The 17,166-nt window shown below is 58.2% G+C and overlaps 1 protein-coding gene across 3 annotated transcripts in view; it reads left to right on the forward strand.

Moving 5' to 3' along the window:
* The window catches only part of SPEN (spen family transcriptional repressor), a 94,864-nt gene extending 81,846 nt beyond the window's left edge, over positions 1–13,018 (forward strand). For all 3 annotated transcript variants that reach the window (XM_038746518.1, XM_038746520.1, XM_038746519.1), the window contains 5 exons: positions 18–7,980; positions 9,530–9,943; positions 10,123–10,317; positions 11,016–11,174; positions 12,335–13,018. In XM_038746518.1, the coding sequence (XP_038602446.1) occupies positions 18–7,980; positions 9,530–9,943; positions 10,123–10,317; positions 11,016–11,174; positions 12,335–12,466 (8,863 nt within the window). In that variant the 3' untranslated portion in view covers positions 12,467–13,018. The remainder of the gene's footprint in view (positions 1–17; positions 7,981–9,529; positions 9,944–10,122; positions 10,318–11,015; positions 11,175–12,334) is intronic.
* The last annotated feature ends 4,148 nt before the right edge of the window (positions 13,019–17,166 follow it).

The raw sequence follows: 17,166 nt of genomic DNA on the forward strand, positions 1-17,166 counted from the left end.
TTTTGTCCCTCTGGCAGAGATGAAAGACGGGGCTCCTATGAATACGCCCCTGATCGCACATATTACGAGACGGTTCGAACTCCAGGCACATATCCGGAAGATCCCCGGAGAGAATATCCAGCCCGAGGGAGGGAGTTCTATGCAGAATGGGATCCTTACCAACCGGACTATTACGATCCACGCTATTACGATGATCCTCGGGACTACAGAGATTACAGGAATGACCCGTACGATCAAGATATAAGGGAATACAGTTACAGGCAGAGGGAGCGGGAAAGAGAACGAGAGCGGTTTGAATCCGATCGGGACAGAGAACACGAAAGGAGGCCAGTTGAACGCAGCCAGAGCCCAACTCACTCGCGGCGCCCACAGAGCCCCGGGGGATCTCCTCCACCGCCCGAGAGACTGCAGAGTGAGCCAGAACGGAGGATTTACAGCAGGTCCTCTGACAGGAGCGGCAGCTGCAGCTCACTCTCTCCCCCAAGATATGATAAACTTGACAAAGCCCGCATAGAACGCTACACCAAGAATGAGAAGACCGAAAAGGAGCGCGCTTTTGAACCGGAGAGGGTAGACAAAGAGAAACGCGTGGTGCGGAAGGAAAAGCCGGAAAAAGTAGAGAAGGAGAAGACGGAGAAGCAGAAACGCAAAGCCAAAATTCATTCGCCCAGTTCTCAGTCCTCCGAAACAGACCAAGAAAATGAGCGAGAGCCCAGTCCAGAAAAACTAAAGGGCAACACCAAACCGAGCAAAGAGAAGGTTGACAAAGAAGGGACGGCCAAAAACCGACTGGAGCTGTTGCCTTTTGTGATTCTGACTCGAGTGAAAGAAAAGGAGGGGAAGGTTATCGATCAGCCTGCCTTAGAAAAGCTGAGGGCAAAGATTGATAATGATACCGCTAAGCCTCCTCCTCCCCCTCCCCCGCCCCCACCGCCACCACCTCCTCCACTCGACCAGAAGCTCCAGGCCTCTCAAGTCGAGCCAGCAAAACCTGACCAGTCTAAACCGGAGCCTGTCCGAACTAAGGTGCCAAAGGAGAAGGCCCTGGCAAGCCACGTCGAAGTGGTCGACAAGGAGGGAAAGCTCAAGCCCAAGAAGCACCCGAAAACCGAGCCGGCTCCCGAAGGGGCGAACGTGGTAGACCTGGACAAGCTGGAGGCCCGAAAAAGACGCTTCGCCGACGCCAACCCAAAAGCCGAAAAACCAAAAGCAGAAGTCAAAAGAAGCAGCCCAGATGAAGAGGATTCTCGGGTTGTGGTAAAAAAGCAGCCGGAGGTGTCTTCCCGGGATGCGGCGGTGCCCAGGGAAGGGGACCCTGAGAAGAAGCCTGTGAGGAAAGAGGTGCTGAAGAGAGAGTCCAAGAAAATCAAACTGGAGCGACTCGCTACCGTTACCAGCCCCAAGGAGTGTCAAGAACCCGCCGGGGGCTCCCTGGGAACTGGTTTAAGGCCCAGCCTGGATCAACAGGCAAGGTTAGGAGAGCCAGTCGAGGAACCGGTGGAAAATCCAGAAAACCCACCTAAAAAACTTAATCCTCTAAAGCCCCAGCTCAAACAGCCGCCGCCAATAGAGGACCAGGGAACTGAGAGGGAGGATATTCGGAAAAATTACTGTGGCCTCCCCGAAGAAATGCCCGATCATAAACCTGGCCAAGAGAAACCACTCTCAGCAGAGACCGAAGAAAAAATTGGCATCGATATCGATCACACTCAAAGTTACCGGAAACAAATGGAGCAAAGCCGCAGAAAACAGCAGATGGAGATGGAAATTGCGAAGTCTGAGAAGTTTGGCAGTCCTAAAAAGGAGGTAGATGAATACGAGAGACGGAGCCTCGTTCACGAGGTGGGCAAACCCCCTCAAGATGTCACCGACGACTCGCCTCCGAGCAAAAAGAAGAAGATGGATCATTTGGATTTTGAAATTAGCACTAAAAGAGAGCGAAACTACAGAAGCTCCCGGCAGGTGAGCGAAGAATCCGAAAAGACCACCGGTTCCCCTAGCGCCCGCCATTTTCCTTTTCACGAAGAGGAAGAGTCGGGCGAGTCCCCAAAGCCGGCGCCCTTGAAAGAAAGCAAAGAGTCTCCTAAAATAGATGAGAAAGGGCTTTCCTTTCCCAACCTGACAGTCCGGGAAGAGTGCCTAAAATCGAATCCCTATGATTCCAGCAGGAGGGAGCAGGTGGCAGACGTGGCCAAAATCAAGCTTTCAGGCTCGAATTCCGAAGAGGAGTCCAGTCGGTGGGAGGCTCAAGTGAAACCAGAACCTGGCAGAGTGGACGTCAGCTTTCCGAGCAGCATAATCAAGAGAGAGGGCATAAGAAAGAGATCCGTGCGCGACCTGGAGCCCGGAGAGGTGCCCTCTGACTCGGATGAGGATGGCGAACACAAGTCCCGGTCTCCCAAAGCCTCCTCGTTACTAGAGAGTTCCCGGCTCTCTTTTTTACTAAGAGACAGGGAAGACAAACTCCGTGAGAGAGATGAGAGGCTTTCGAGTTCTTTAGAAAGAAATAAGTTTTATTCTTTTGCCTTGGATAAGACTATCACGCCAGACACTAAGGCCCTGCTTGAAAGAGCGAAATCCCTCTCTTCTTCCAGAGAAGAGAACTGGTCTTTCCTAGATTGGGATTCGAGATTTGCTAGTTTTCGAAACAACAAGGACAAAGAAAAAGTAGACTCGGCCCCAAGGCCTATCCCGTCGTGGTACATGAAGAAGAAAAAAATCAGAACTGACTCGGAAGGGAAGATGGATGACAAAAAGGAGGATCACAAAGAGGAGGAGCAGGAGAGGCAGGAACTGTTTGCCTCCCGGTTCCTACACAGCTCGATCTTTGAGCAAGACTCGAAGCGTCTGCAGCACTTGGAAAGAAAAGATGAAGAACTCGACCTCCTTTCCGGGAGGCTGTACGGGAGGCAGGCGTCAACTGATGGGGCAAACAGCGCCTCTGATTTGGTTCAGGAGCCCGTAGTTCTGTTCCACAGTAGATTCATTGAGCTCACCCGCATGCAGCAGAAAGAGAAGGAGAAAGACCAGAAGCCCAGGGAGGCGGAGAAGCCGGAAGACAGAGAGGCCCGGCCCAAGTCCCCGGAATCGGTTTCTGAAAACAAAGAACCGGAGCCTAAACCCTCAGCCGCAATGGGGCCTCCGACAGCCCCCGCCGACCCCCAGGAACCGGGGCCCTTGGCGCCCGAGAAGGCCGCAAATGAAAAGGCAGGCGAGGGGCCTCCTCCAAAAGAGGAGAAGCCGGCGGAGCATGCCCCCGTAGCCGAAGAGCCTAACTCGGGGCCCGAGCCGGCCGCTTCCGTCACTGCGGACCCCCCGGGACCAGTAGACCCGACCCCGGCAACCGAGACTAGCAAGGAGGTGGTTCCCACTCAGCTGGTTCCCGAGGACAACTCCGTGTCCACTGAGCATCCCTCGTATTTAGATACCAAGCCCCCGACCCCCGGAGCCTCATTTTCTCAAGCGGACGGCGGCACAGATCCAGAACCCGAAAGCGCCGCATTGAACCCACCCTCTTCCAAGCCCGCCCTGACGGCTGAGGAGCCGGGCGAGCCTCAGGAGGAGAAACCGGTGCCCGCCGTCAATCCAGACCCTAACGCCAACCCGAAAGCCGAGGTGGCTCCGGAGATTCAGCCCCAGGGCTCGGACAACGATCTGGAAGTTGATCCTCCCGTGGTGGTAAAGGACAAAAAGTCATACAAAAGCAAACGCTCCAAGACGCCGGTTCAGTCAACCGTGGCGAGCGTCGCCGAGAAGCCGGTCACGAGAAAGAGCGAGAGGATTGACCGGGAAAAGTTGAAACGGTCCAGTTCGCCCCGCGGAGAGGTACAGAAACTCTCGGAGTTGAAGGTGGAGGCGGAGAAGGTGGCGAGGAACGCCGCCAAGTCCCCGGGCTCCGCGGCGGAGCCGGAAAACACCGAGCCAAGCTTACCCGTCAGCCGGACCAGGCGCAGAAATGTGAGATCGGTGTATGCCACCACGGGGGACAACGAGGGCCCGTCACCCATCAAGGACCCAGTCGACCAGCCCCGGACCACCAGGAAACGAGGTGAAAAAGAGCCCCAGGAGACGGCCACGGTCCCCACTACTCCCAGGCGGGGAAGGCCTCCCAAAACGCGCCGCAAGCCCGAGGAAGACGTGTCCCCCGTCAAAGTGGAGCCGGCTCAACAGGAGCCAGAGGAGCCAGAGGCTAAAGAGACGGTCGAACCCCCCAAAGCCGTCGAGGGCTGGAGGTCTCCCAGGGCCCAGAAGGCGGCGGCCGCCGGCGGCCAGCAGGGCAAGAAGGGGAAAAACGAGCCGAAAGCCGAAGTCGCGGCCGAAGCGTCGGAGGACGGGCCCGAGGCGGGCTCCCAGGAGCCGCATGCCGCTGAAAGCGGTTCAAAATCCAAGTCTGACAAAGAGGAGGCGGGACCTGAGCAGAAGCGGGACAAGAAGGAAGCAGACCCGGACCGAGAGCCCACCGAAACGCCGCCGGTGGAGATCGTGGAGAAGAAGCCGGTCGCGGAAAAGAGCACCAAATCGAAGAGGGGGCGGTCTCGCACCGCCAAGGCTGCCGTGGACAAAGCCCCGCTCTGTCTGAAAAACGTAGAGATCCGCCTCAACGTCGATGAGGTGAAAGGGGCCCTGCGGCCCACCGAAGAAGAAGCAGAGCCCGTGGTGGCGTCCCCAGGGAAGATGAAGAGCCCTCCCCCGAAGGACGACGGTCCGGCGCTCCAGTTTGCGAAGGCCGAGCCGGGGCCTGCCCCCGGTCAAGACACGGAGAAAGAGGTACCACGGGAGCCGAGGCAGTCTCCGGAAGCCGCCCAGTTAGCCAAGCAGATTGAACTGGAGCAGGCCGTGGAGAACATTGCCAAGCTCACCGAGACCCCGTCCATCGCGGCTTACAAAGAACAGGCAGCCGACGTGACGGAGGCTCGCCCGGACCAGGAGGAGGGTGACAAACCCGCCCACCAGGCTAGCGAGACCGAACTGGCCGCGGCCATCGGCTCCATCATCAACGACATCGCCGGCGAGCCGGAGGGCTTCCCGGCTCCCCCGACGTACCCCACGGACCCGGAGGCGGAGCTCTCCGCGGATCCGCTCGTCTTGCCGTCGCCCCGGGAGGAGATGGAGCCGGAGACGGACCAGGCCGTCTCGGGCCTCTTGGACAGCGACGCCCCCGGGGAGCCCCCGGCGGGGCAGCCCGGGAGCGGCCCGGTCGCCCCGGCGGTCGTGGCGGAACCCAAGGAGGCCGAGGTGAGCTTCAGCGAGTCTTCCAGTTCAGCCCAGGAAGCGGAGACGCTGCAGGAGGTGGACGTGTCCCGGAAAGACAAGGGCCGGCAGAAGGCGACCCGGTACCGCCGCAAGAGAAGCATGAGCAAGAGGGGGGAGGCCGCGGAGACCAACGCGTTTGAGCCGGAACACGGGCGGAGCAAGTCTCCCGGGGCCAGCGAGGTGAAGTTCAAGCCCCAAGAGTTGCCGAAGGAGGACAAGCCGACGGAGAATCCCCACCCCGCCTCCCCGGAACCAAGCGTGGCCGACCTGGGCAAGGACCCCGTTGCCGAGCCGGACCCGCCGGGCCCTCCGGCCGAGGACGACGCCCCCGTTGAAGTTCCGGACCCGCCCCCTCCGTCCGGGGACGACGGGAGTCCGGCTGGTCTCAAGCTCCGGTCGGCTGCCGAAAACGCCCCGGCCACCCCGCCGCCGGGTTTGCTCAGCACGCCTGCGCCCGCGCCGCCCTCCGCGACGGCGACGAAGCTCCCGGCCCCACCGGCCGCCGGCCTCGTCCCCCTCCACCCCGGCGGCGCCAAGGTGACCGAGTGGATCTCCAGGCACGAAGAACCCCGGGCCCGCACTACCCCGCCCCCGGCCCTCCCCCCAGATACCAAGGCCTCCGACATAGACACCAACTCCAGCACCCTGAGGAAGATCCTCATGGAGCCCAAGTACGTCTCGGCGGCGAGCATCGCCTCCACGCACGTCACGGCCGCCATCGCGGAGCCGGTCAGCGCCCCCCGCCTGGAGGAGGTCCCGCGTCCCGCCGTAGAGTCCGTGAAACCGGTCTCGGAGGACAAGCCGGCGGTGCCCGTGACCAACGCCTCCGACCCGCCGGCGGCCGAAGCCCCGGCGTTCCCCGAGAAGGAGAAGGTCAGCACGGTCATTGCCCCCAAAGCCACGTCGGTCATCAGCCGGATGCCCGCGAGCATCGATTTGGAGGAGACTCCGAGGATCGCCCTGATGAAGCAGGCCCCGGCGGCCCAGACGTGTCTGGTGAACGCCCCGTCGCCGAAGTACAAGCAGAGGCCGACCGCCAACGACAACAGCAGGTTCCACCCGGGGTCCATGTCCGTGATCGAAGACCGGCCCGTGGAGCCTGGCTCCGGCCCCGGCCTGCGCGTGAACACCTCCGAGGGCGTCGTGCTGCTCAGCTACTCGGGGCAGAAGACGGAAGGCCCCCAGCGGATCAGCGCCAAAATCAGCCAGATCCCCCCAGCCAGCGCGGTGGACATCGAGTTCCAGCAGTCCGTGTCCAAGTCCCAGCTGAAGCAGGAGCCCGCGGCTCCCTCCCAGCCGGCGCCCAAGGGTCCGCAGACCCCCGGGCCCTACGGGAGTGTCCCCGCCCACCCGTCCCTGGTCCTGGGCTCCCCGCCGTACAGCAGCGCGCCGCCCGTGATGGCCGCGGTGAAGCAGGAGCGGCCTTCCCTGGACAAGCCCGAGGCCAGCCACCTGGCGGTCTCCACGCCCGCCACCCAGGCCGGCCCGGCCAAAGTCCTCTCGCAGGCAGCGAACACTCCGCCGGTGCTGGTGCACAGCCAGATGGTCCTCCCTCCGGCCGCGGCGGCCGCCGCCAACAAGAAGCTGCCCGAGCCCGTCACCCTCAAGGTGGAGACCAAGGTCCTCCAGCCCGCCAACTTGAGCCCGGGGCTCAGCCCCCTCCACCCTCCTTCCTTAGCGGGCAAGCTGCACCCGGACGCCAACCACGTGGGCTCCGGGCCCAGCACGCCGACGGACCGAGCCATCTCCCACCTGGGCGTCCCGAAGCAGGAGCCCCACTCGCCCCGCACCAGCGGGCACTCCCCCGCCCCGTTCCCCCGGGCCTGTCACCCGAGCGGCACCTCCTCCCCGGCGCTGTCCGGGAACGCCTCCGTCCTGCTGGCCCCGGGCATCCCGGTGCCCCAGTACATCTCCAGCATCCACCCCGAGCAGTCCGTCATCATGCCCCCGCACAGCGTCACCCAGACCGTGTCCCTCAGCCACCTGTCCCAAGGGGAGGTCCGCATGAACACCCCGCCGCTGCCGGGCATGCCCTACGGCATCCGGCCCGAGGCCCTCCACTCCCCGCGAGCGGCCCTGCAGCCCCCGCTGGAGATCCGGCCCCAGCGGTCCAGCACTCCCCAGCCGGCGCCAGTCCGGGACATGGTCATCCCCCCGCTGCCCGCGCAGCACCCCGCCGACGAGGAGGTGCACTACCACCACCCCGTCTGCCGCGGGTCGGCCCCCGTGCAGTCGGACGTCCTGGTCATGCAGCCGGACTACCGCCTCCACCCCCCGGGCATCCGGCTGCACGACCAGTACAGCGTGCCGCGGGACATGAGGATGATCATGCACTCGCACATGGCGGCGGTCGGCGACCACCACCCGGAGTCGAGGCGGTCCCGCACCCCCGATGGGTCCGTGAAGACGCCCCCGGCCAGCAAGACCCCCCAGCCCGGGAAGGAGACCCCCAAGGCCTCGGATGTCAAAATGGCCCACTCGCCCCACAGCGAAGCCCGCCTCCTCAGCGTCCCGCCCAGCGGCCAGCTGCCGGGGCTGCCCCTCACCCCGCCCGTGGTGGTGCCCCACGGGGTGCAGATCATCCACCCCTCCGGGAGCTCCTTCCACGAGTACCGCTCGGTGTACGGCGACATACGGAACTATCACACGGCCGCCCAGCTGGGGCACCCTCAGTTTCCCGGCGCCTCCTCCATCGGCATGTCTTCCCGAAGCATGACCCCCTCTCAGGTGAGGAAGGGGGACGCCCCCTCTCTCTCTTGCCTCGGTGGCCTCGAGGGCCCTGCCCGCGGAGGGCCCTCGCGGGGGCTTCCCAACCGCGGAGCTCCGATCCAGAGGGGCGGGGAGAGGGCGCGAGGAGAGGAGTCGTCAGGTCTTTCCTCCGTGCTGCTGCGCGCGGAGGAAGCAACCGGTCGATCCGTCTGTCGGTGGAATTTATCGAGCACTTAACGTGGGCGGAGCACAGGGCTGAGCACGCGGGAGAGTACGGTAACTTTGGCAGATATCCTCAAGACGCTATCGTACTCTCCCGAGTGCTCAGTCTTGCGGGGGAGGCAGCTACGGTTAGGAGAAGCGGGACCGTAAAAGGACGTGGGCGTGTGCAGTGGGGTGAGTAACGAAGCCTAAGGGGTATGGGTCCAACTCTAGAGGTGATGCAGAAGAGAGGGCAAAGGCGAAGAGAGAGGGGAAGCCAGAGGCGAGTCGGGGCAAGCCTCTCGAAGGAGATGTGGTGGTAGTAGGGTTTTGAAGATGGGGAGGTGACGCCGTCTCAGATGTGAGTGTGGAAGGGGAGGGGGCTCCGGGCCAGAAGGAGGATGTGAGCCAGCGGTCAACGGCGAGAGAGGTGAGACGGAGGCACGACAAGCAGGTTGGCTTTAGAGGACGGAGCGGGCGGGCAGGGTTGTTAGCGGGAGATGAGTCAGGTCACGTAGGCGTTGGGGAGAGCCGATCGAATAATAATAATAATAATGGTATTTATTAAGTGCTTACTATGTGCAAAGCACTGTTCTGAGCGCTGAGGAGGTTACAAGGTGATCAGGTTGTCCTACGGGGGAGCCTCACAGTCTCAATCCCCATTTTACAGATGGGGTAACCAAGGCACAGAGAAGTGAGGTGACTTGCCCAAAGTCACAGAGCTGACAGTTGGCGGAGCCGGGATTTGAACCCATGACCTCAGACTCCCAAGCCCGGGCTCTTTTCCACCGAGCCATGCCGCTTGCCTTTAAGCCATGGGTGGTCAGCTTCTGTTTTGCGTGGAGATGGAGAAGGGATCGTTGGAAGGTTTTGTGGGTCTGGAAGATGTCAGCGTTAAACAGATATCCGAACAGTTAAAAGACTCCAACCCGCATGTGGGAGGAAGCTAGTGAGCCATTAGAAAGAACACTGGTAGGGAAGAGAGGGGCCCTCTGGGGGAGTGGGGATATTCGGTGGGAGGTGTTTTGAGCAGTCCCGCTGGGGGACGGGGAGAGGGACCAGATACAGGGTGGAGGATTGCGAACGATCTTTTGGGACCCGGCATCCGAGCGCTGGATTTTCTTTCCCCTCCCAACGGGGAGGAGGAGGGAAGCGACGGTTCAGAGTTGGGGGTCACTGACTCCTTTTCCGGAGGGACTCCAGGGTCAGTCAATCAATCAGTCGTATTTATTGAGCGCTTACTGTGTGCAGGGTCACCCAGGCCTTGCGTTTCCCCGTTGGAGGCGGTCGTAGGTGAGGCTAATAAGTGTTCGGAGTCGGTTTTGACGTGTGGTCCGCCTCTCCCCTCCGCCTTTCCTCTCTCCAGGGTCTGCCCGAAGGGGAACACTCCCATCCCAGCCAACCCGTACGCAGCAAAACCCCACAGGTCTCCCAGGATGCCAAGGGGCCCCCAACGGGAGGCCCCGAACCGTCCCACCTCCCGACTGTAAATAGACACGCCGGCCAGATGGACCCTCACATCCACCTGCAGCGGGCCCAGGCCGAAACGGGTCAGACCTCTTATCCCTCGCCGGTGTCCATCTCCATGAAGCAGGAGCTCCCTTCGCCGCACCCGCCTCCGGCCGTTCAGAAACAGCCCTTGTTCATTCCGACCACCTCGGGCCCGGGGGCCCCGCCGGGACTGGCTCTGCCGCGCCCCGAGTCCCAGTCTGTCCTCAAGCAGGATCCGCCTTCTCATCCCGTGTCCCAGAGACCCGTGGATATGGTGCAGCTGTTAAAGGTAAAGGTGGGCTGCCCCTCCCCGCATCTCTGCTGCCCCATGGTCCCTCCCGGGGCTGGCGGGAGGGGGATCTGAGCTCCGGCTGGTTTCCCGGGACGACCCCGCCCGCGGGCCCCCTTGCCTTTCTCCTTTTGACAGGTTGGGTTTTTCTCTCTCTCTTCCTCCCTCCTTTCCCGCAGAAGTATCCGATCGTATGGCAGGGCCTCCTGGCGCTCAAGAACGACACGGCCGCGGTCCAGCTCCACTTCGTCTCCGGGAACAACGTCCTGGCCCACCGGTCCCTGCCGGCCCCTGAGGGGGGGCCCCCGCTGAGAATCGCCCAGCGGATGCGGCTGGAGACCTCGCAGCTGGAGGGGGTGGCCCGCAGGATGATGGTGAGCCCCGCCGGGCCCCGCCTTTTCTCCTTCAACCCCCAAGCCCAGCTGCCCCGGTCTAACGGGACGGGGAGGGATTTTGGTCCTTCAGAGGGCTGCTCTCGATCCTCTCTGCTCCCCGCCTCCCCCGGAGGAGAGGGAATGTCCTCGAGCTGCAGTCTGTGAGCCCGCTGTTGGGTAGGGACTGTCTCTATATGTTGCCAATTTGTACTTCCCAAGCGCTTAGTACAGTGCTGTGCACATAGTAAGCGCTCAATAAATACGATTGGTTGATTGAAAAGGGCAGCGGCCTCCTCAGAAGCTCCCGGAGAGGCCGGCCGGGGGTGATTAGATCTGCGGCCTCCGTCGCGGATGAACCCTGCGAGAATGGCGCCGGGAGCTCCTTCCCGCAGGGGCCTTTCTCTGGGCTGCGTGGCCTAGTGGAAAGAGCACGGGCCTGAGAAGGAGCTGGGTTCTCATCCTGGCTCCGCCGCTTGCCTGCTGGGTGACCTTGGGCAGGTGACTTCACTTCTCTGGGCCTCACTTTAAGACCGTGGGGAACAAAGACTGTCCAACATGGTTGCCTTGTATCTACCCCAGCACTTAGTATAGTAAGCGTTTAACAAATACCACTTAAAAAAAAAAAAGCCACGTCCTTGACCCTCCCTCCGCCCCCTTAATCTAGCCTGCTCAAATGGGCCCCTCTCCTCCCTGCCCAGGTGGAGAGTGATTATTGCCTGCTGCTGGCGTTGCCCTGTGGCCGCGACCAGGAGGATGTCGTGAACCAGACGGAGTCCCTCAAGGCAGCGTTCATCACCTATCTGCAGACCAAACAGGCTGCAGGGATCATCAACGTTCCCAACCCCGGCTCAAATCAGGTCTGTGGTCCCGGGGTGGGGCGTGGGGCCGGGGCCCGGACTCGGAGGGGCGGGAGGGCGCCCACTCAACAATGGAAGGCAGTGGGGTTGGCAAAGGGGCACCGGATAGGCACGTGCGTCCCTCCCAACACCCCGGTCCCTTCCCGACAGTGGTGCTTATCGGGAGAAGCAGCCCGGTGTTGTGGATAGAATACAGGCCTGGGATTCTAACGCCGGCTCTGCCACTTGTCTGCTGTGTTGACCTTGGGCAAGTCACATCATCTCTCTGGGCCTCAGGGTTACTCATCTGCAAAGTGGCGATTGAGACTGTGAGGCCCACGTGGGACAGGGACTGTGTCCAACCCCATTTGCTTGTAACAATAATAATAATAATGATGGTATTTGTTAAGCACTTACTACGTGCCCAGCACTGTTCTGCCCCAGCACTTAGTATAATGCCTGGCACGTAGTGTTTAACAAATACCATAATTACTTTTATCAAAGTAATTGCCACCATCTTTGATTCATCTGGGATGTACAGTTTACATGGAAAAAAGAAAAAAAAAAACATACAAAAGGGAAAATCTCCATTTTCCTTCCTGGTGGGATGTGCAGAACTCAGTGGGTGTGTGTATATATAACTATATAATATATATATGTATATAACTGTTTTCTGGGTGTCAGACGCAGTGGGCTAAATATTGGAGCAAATCCAGGCTAGTCAGGGGGCCCAAGGCCCGGATTTTTTCCAGTGGGCCAGGCGGCCTCTCTTCTTCCCCCATTGACAGCTGCACCCGAGGGCCAGCGCACGTCCAATCCTCGGACTGCGGTGGGCTGAGGAGCCTGATTTGGACCTTGGCAGTGATGGTGGGTGGTGCTCTCAGGCAGAACAGAGAAGGGTGGGGGGGCTCCCCCAAGGCCCAGTGGACAAGGAGTGGCATTTTCCTCCTAGAAAGGCTCCAGGCAGGGGGCTTGCTTAGCCTGGGGGGCCAGGGCTGGGGCCCGAGGCCGGTCCTCGGGGACGGATTCCCGCGAGGGGCCCCAAGGGCTGCCCCCCCATCTCCATTCAGGCCCTTGAGTGATCTTCCCTGGGGGGGGGGATTGCGGGGAAAGGCGCTTTTCACTACGGTTTGCTCCGGTCACTCAAGCCCTCCCCTCCCACCTTCCCTCCCCGTCCCCAGCCCGCTTACGTCCTGCAGATCTTCCCGCCCTGCGAATTCTCGGAGAGCCACCTGTCCCGCCTGGCCCCGGACCTGCTCGCCAGCGTCTCCAACATCTCCCCCCACCTCATGATCGTCATCGCCTCCGTATGAGCCGCCGCCGGGGGCCCGCTTCGGTTTGCGTTTTCCACGGCCCTGCAGCGGAAGAGCGAGCGAGCGAGCTAGGAAGACAGCTGGAAAGCGGCAGGAGGACGTGCTGCCGGGCGGGAGGACAGACGGACGGGCGGGCGGACGGACGGACAGCCAAACCTCCCGTCTCACTGGCCTCGATGACACTTGTCGCTGGGTAGTGGTGCTGCTACCTTGTATGTTTACATATCGCTTTAGCTTACGGACAACCGATGCACTCAGCAGGCACGTTGGGGTTGGGTTCTCAAACCTCCTTTCGGCGAAAGGAAGAGGGTGGCGGAATGAGGATTTTTTTTTTTTTTTAAACAAATGGAAAAAGAAAAAAAAAAAAAACAGACAAGCAAACCCCGAACTGCCTTTGCACTAAATTAGTGACTTGGATTTTTGCCCAGTTGAAGACATGCTGTGATGCTCTGGATGTCTCGACACACATTGACATGCATTGTGGACTCGAATGCGGGACTTGGGAATTTCTGCAGAAATCGAGGGGTCAAGGAACATTTCATACAATTCTTCCCCCCCCCCCCCCCCACTCCTCCCCCGTCCTCTCCCCATCTTTTCTGGAAGTGTGACCCTCCTTAATCACTTCTCTCTCGCTGCCACCATCTTTGATTCATCTGGGATGTACAGTTTACATGGAAAAAAGAAAAAAAAACATACAAAAGGGAAAATCTCCATTTTCCTTCCTGGTGGGATGTGCAGAACTCAGTGGGTGTGTGTATATATAAATATATATATAATATATATAAATATATATAATACTGACTTTAAAAAAATCAAATCCCCCTGACATACATTTTTTTTTAATCTGTGCCAAAAATGTGTTTTCAGAGAAAATCTTATTTTCATACTCAGACTTTGTATTGTCACTCATTTGTAAGTGCGCTTCATTTAAACATGATACCCTTTCCCCTCCTTCCCCCCTGATGTGGAAGTGTTATACACTTGTACAAAGAGACTTTTTACCCCTCTCCCCTCCCCGGCCCACCGCCCCCTTCCCCCCCAGCCCCATCCTAACACTTATTAATTTATGGAACTGTTTTTCTCAGCGCAGTTTTGTTTTGTGTGTCCATTGGATTACAAACTTTATTAAAAAATACAAAACAAGTCGAGCGTGGATGCGATGGCCGGCTCCCCGCGGGGACGGAAGGAGGGAGCGGCCCGTGGGGACCCTCCTCACCCACCCTTGGCATCTGTAGGGGCGCGGGGGTCCACCTGGGACGTTTGTACAGCGGGAAAGACGACTTCCCGGATCCAACTGGATAACAACCGCGTTTCGGCTGGGCGGGTAGATATCGCTGAGACCCCTGAGTAACATCGAAGGCACTTAATACTCCGATACCCGCGGGAAACCACCACCCAAGCTTCCACATCGGCCGGAGGCTTTGGCCGCTTGTTTTCCCCGCTCCACGCCGGACTCTAGCCCTGAAAAGGAAGCGCTGGGAGCTTTTTGGGGGAAGAAACCAGAAGTACCCACCCTCCACCAATCCGCAAGTGTGCAAAAAGTTCATCGACGCGTGGGGCAGGACTGGAAGGCTCACGGCGTGCGTAGCACGTACAACTTAACCGGCCCGGTAGACGAGATTTCTTTCCTAAAGGGACTCGGCTTGGGTGTAAGATCTTGGTGCAGCCCGTCGTCCCGTGGGAGAAACAGGGAAGAGTTTCATCCGCTTGGGAATTGTGTTATCCCAGCTCGGGGCAGAGTCTGCTGCCCCGGTACCGCCTTGGTCTTCTCTTGGGCGAGGTGTCGGATGGAGGTCGTCTTTGATTTTCAGTTGCCTCGTCTCCAGGCTGGATTTCTTTCAGAGGGACAGACTGGGAAAAGGGCAAAAGAGAGGTCCAGTCCCAGCCTGAGGCCCTTGGAGAAAATTGAAACCCATTAGTGCTCTGCGCACAGTAAGCGCTCAATAAATACGATTGATGATGATGATGATTAGGCATGATCACCCTAAAAATCTCCCCTGCTCCTCTCCAGGCCCTCCCTCATTCCCACCAGGAGCACAAGAGATCTCCCGCGTGGCTCAGTGGAAAGAGCCCGGGCTTGGGAGTCAGGGGTCATGGGTTCTAATCCGGCCACTTGTCAGCTGTGTGACCTTGGGCAAGTCACTTAACTTCTCTGCCTGTTACCTCATCTGTAAAATGGGGATTAAGACTGTGAGCCCCAGGTGGGATAACCTGATTACCTTGTATTTATCCCAGCGCTTGGCACATAGTAAGCGCTTAACAAATACCAACATTATTACCATTATTATTACAACCCCCTCTCTTCCCTCCCTGTCTGCCATCTTCAACCTTTCCCTTTCCAATGGCTCCTTCCAGGCTTTCAAATGTGCTTTAATCCCCTATCCTAAAAAAATATAAACTCCCTGGACCGCACAGCTCCTATCAGGCGGTACCCGCTACTCCCACTTTTTGTGTGTGCACTAAGCACTTTGTGCAAATCACTGTGCTATGCCCTGGGGTTGAGAGAAGATAATCAAGTGGGATACAGTCCCCTTTCCCACAGGGTTTACAATCTAAGGAGGGAGCAGGGCTTAATCCTATTTACAGTTGAGGAATCTGAGGCCCAGAGAAGGTAAGTGAGGTACCTATGGTAATAATAATAAAGATAACGATGGCATTTGTTAAGCGCTTACTTTGTGCAAAGCACTGTTCTAAGCGCTGGGGAGGTTACAAGGTGATAATAATAATAATAATGATGGTATTTGTTAAGCGCTTACTATGTGCAAAGCACTGTTCTAAGCACTGGGGGGAACACAAGGAGATGAGGTTGTCCCATATGGGGCTCACAGTCTTAATCCCCATTTTACAGATGAGGGAACTGAGGCACAGAGAAGTGAAGTGACTTGCCCAAGGTCACACAGCAGACGTGGGGGAGGCAGGATTCGAACGCATGACCTCTGACTCCCAAGCCCGCGCTCTTTCCACTGAGCCACGCTCCTGTGATCAGGAGAAGCAGCGTGGCTCAGTGGAAAAAGCACGGGCTTTGGAGTCAGAGGTCATGCGTTCGAATCCCAGCTCCGCCACATGTCTGCTGTGTGACCTTGGGCAAGTCACTTCTCTGAGCCTCAGCTCCCTCATCTGTAAAATGGGGATGAAGACTGTGAGCCCCACGTGGGACAACCTGATCACTCTGTACCCCCCTCAGCACTTTAGAACAGTGCTTTGCACATAGTAAGCGCTTAACAAATGCCAACATTATTATTCTTATCATCAGGTTGTCCCACCGGGGGCTCGCAGTCTTCATCCCCATTTTACAGATGAGGAAACTGAGGCCCAGAGAAGTGAAATGACTTGCCCAAAGTCACACGGCAGGCAGACGGAGCTGGGATTAGAACCCAGGTCATCTGCTCTCTAGGTGTTCTTTCCGCCAGACCACACTGCTTCCCTTCTCCAATTCCCTCCTTGACCCCCTCCAATCTGATTTCCACCCCCTTCACTCCACAGAAACCGTGGAGTAACCCGGCCGAATCCAACGGCCTCCACTCCACCCTAATCCTCTTGGATTTAATCAATCAATCAATCGTATTTATTGAGCGCTTACTGTGTGCAGAGCACTGTACTAAGCGCTTGGGAAGTACAAGTCGGCAACATCTAGAGACGGTCCCTACCCAACAGCGGGCTCACAGTCTAGAAGGGGGAGACAGAGAACAAAGCCAAACATATTAACAAAATAAAATAGATATGTACAAGAACACAGCAGAGTATGAAAAATAACACAGTGGCTTCTTACCTTCGTTTTGGATTACTTCAGGATATTAAAATTCTTAATTTCTTCTGGCAGAAAAAATCAATCGTATTTATTGAGCGCTTACTGTGTGCAGAGCACTGGACTAAGCGCTTGGGAAGTCCAAGTTGGCAACATAGAGAGACGGTCCTTACCCAACAGTGGGCTCACGGTCTAAAGAAATCTAAAAGTTGGTTTAGTCCTTCAGAGCTCCCAGAGGCCCAAGTAGAAAGTCATCTGATCACTTTGTACCCCCCTCAGCGCTTAGAACAGTGCTTTGCACATAGTAAGTGCTTAACAAACGCCAACATTATTATTATTATTATCAGGTTGTCGCACCGGGGGCTCGCAGTCTTCATCCCCGTTTTACAGATGAGGAAACTGAGGCCCAGAGAAGTGAAATGACTTGCCCAAAGTCACACGGCAGGCAGATGGAGCTGGGATTGGAACCCAGGTCATCTGATCTCCAGGTGTCCACCCGTAACCATATCAATCGATCGATCGGATTTATTAAGCGCTTACTGTGGGCAGAGTCCCTTGGAGAACTCATTCCCCCCCATGGCTTCAACTTCCATCTCTACACTGATGATTCCCACAGTGCTAAGCGCTTAGTACAGTGCTCTGCACGTAGTAAGCGCTCAATAAATATGATTGATGATGATGATGATGATGATGATCTACCTCTCCAGCCCTGACCCTGGCTGTCGGCTCACATTTCCCCCCGCCCGACTTGGGGGTCCTGCCAGCGCCTCAAAAAGCTTAACGTGTCCAAAACAGAGCCCCTCATCTTCACCCCCCGCCCTCCCACTTGACCTTCCCTTCCCTGTAGTGGACACCACCCCCCTCCCTCATCCTCCACTTGTCCCCCCTCCTTCAATCTGCGACTAAATCCCGTCGGTTCCGCCTTCGCGGCGTCGCTGAAATCCATCCTTTTCTT

This window comes from Tachyglossus aculeatus, chromosome 5 (assembly GCF_015852505.1).
Source record: "Tachyglossus aculeatus isolate mTacAcu1 chromosome 5, mTacAcu1.pri, whole genome shotgun sequence".
Taxonomy (NCBI): Eukaryota; Metazoa; Chordata; class Mammalia; order Monotremata; family Tachyglossidae; genus Tachyglossus; species Tachyglossus aculeatus.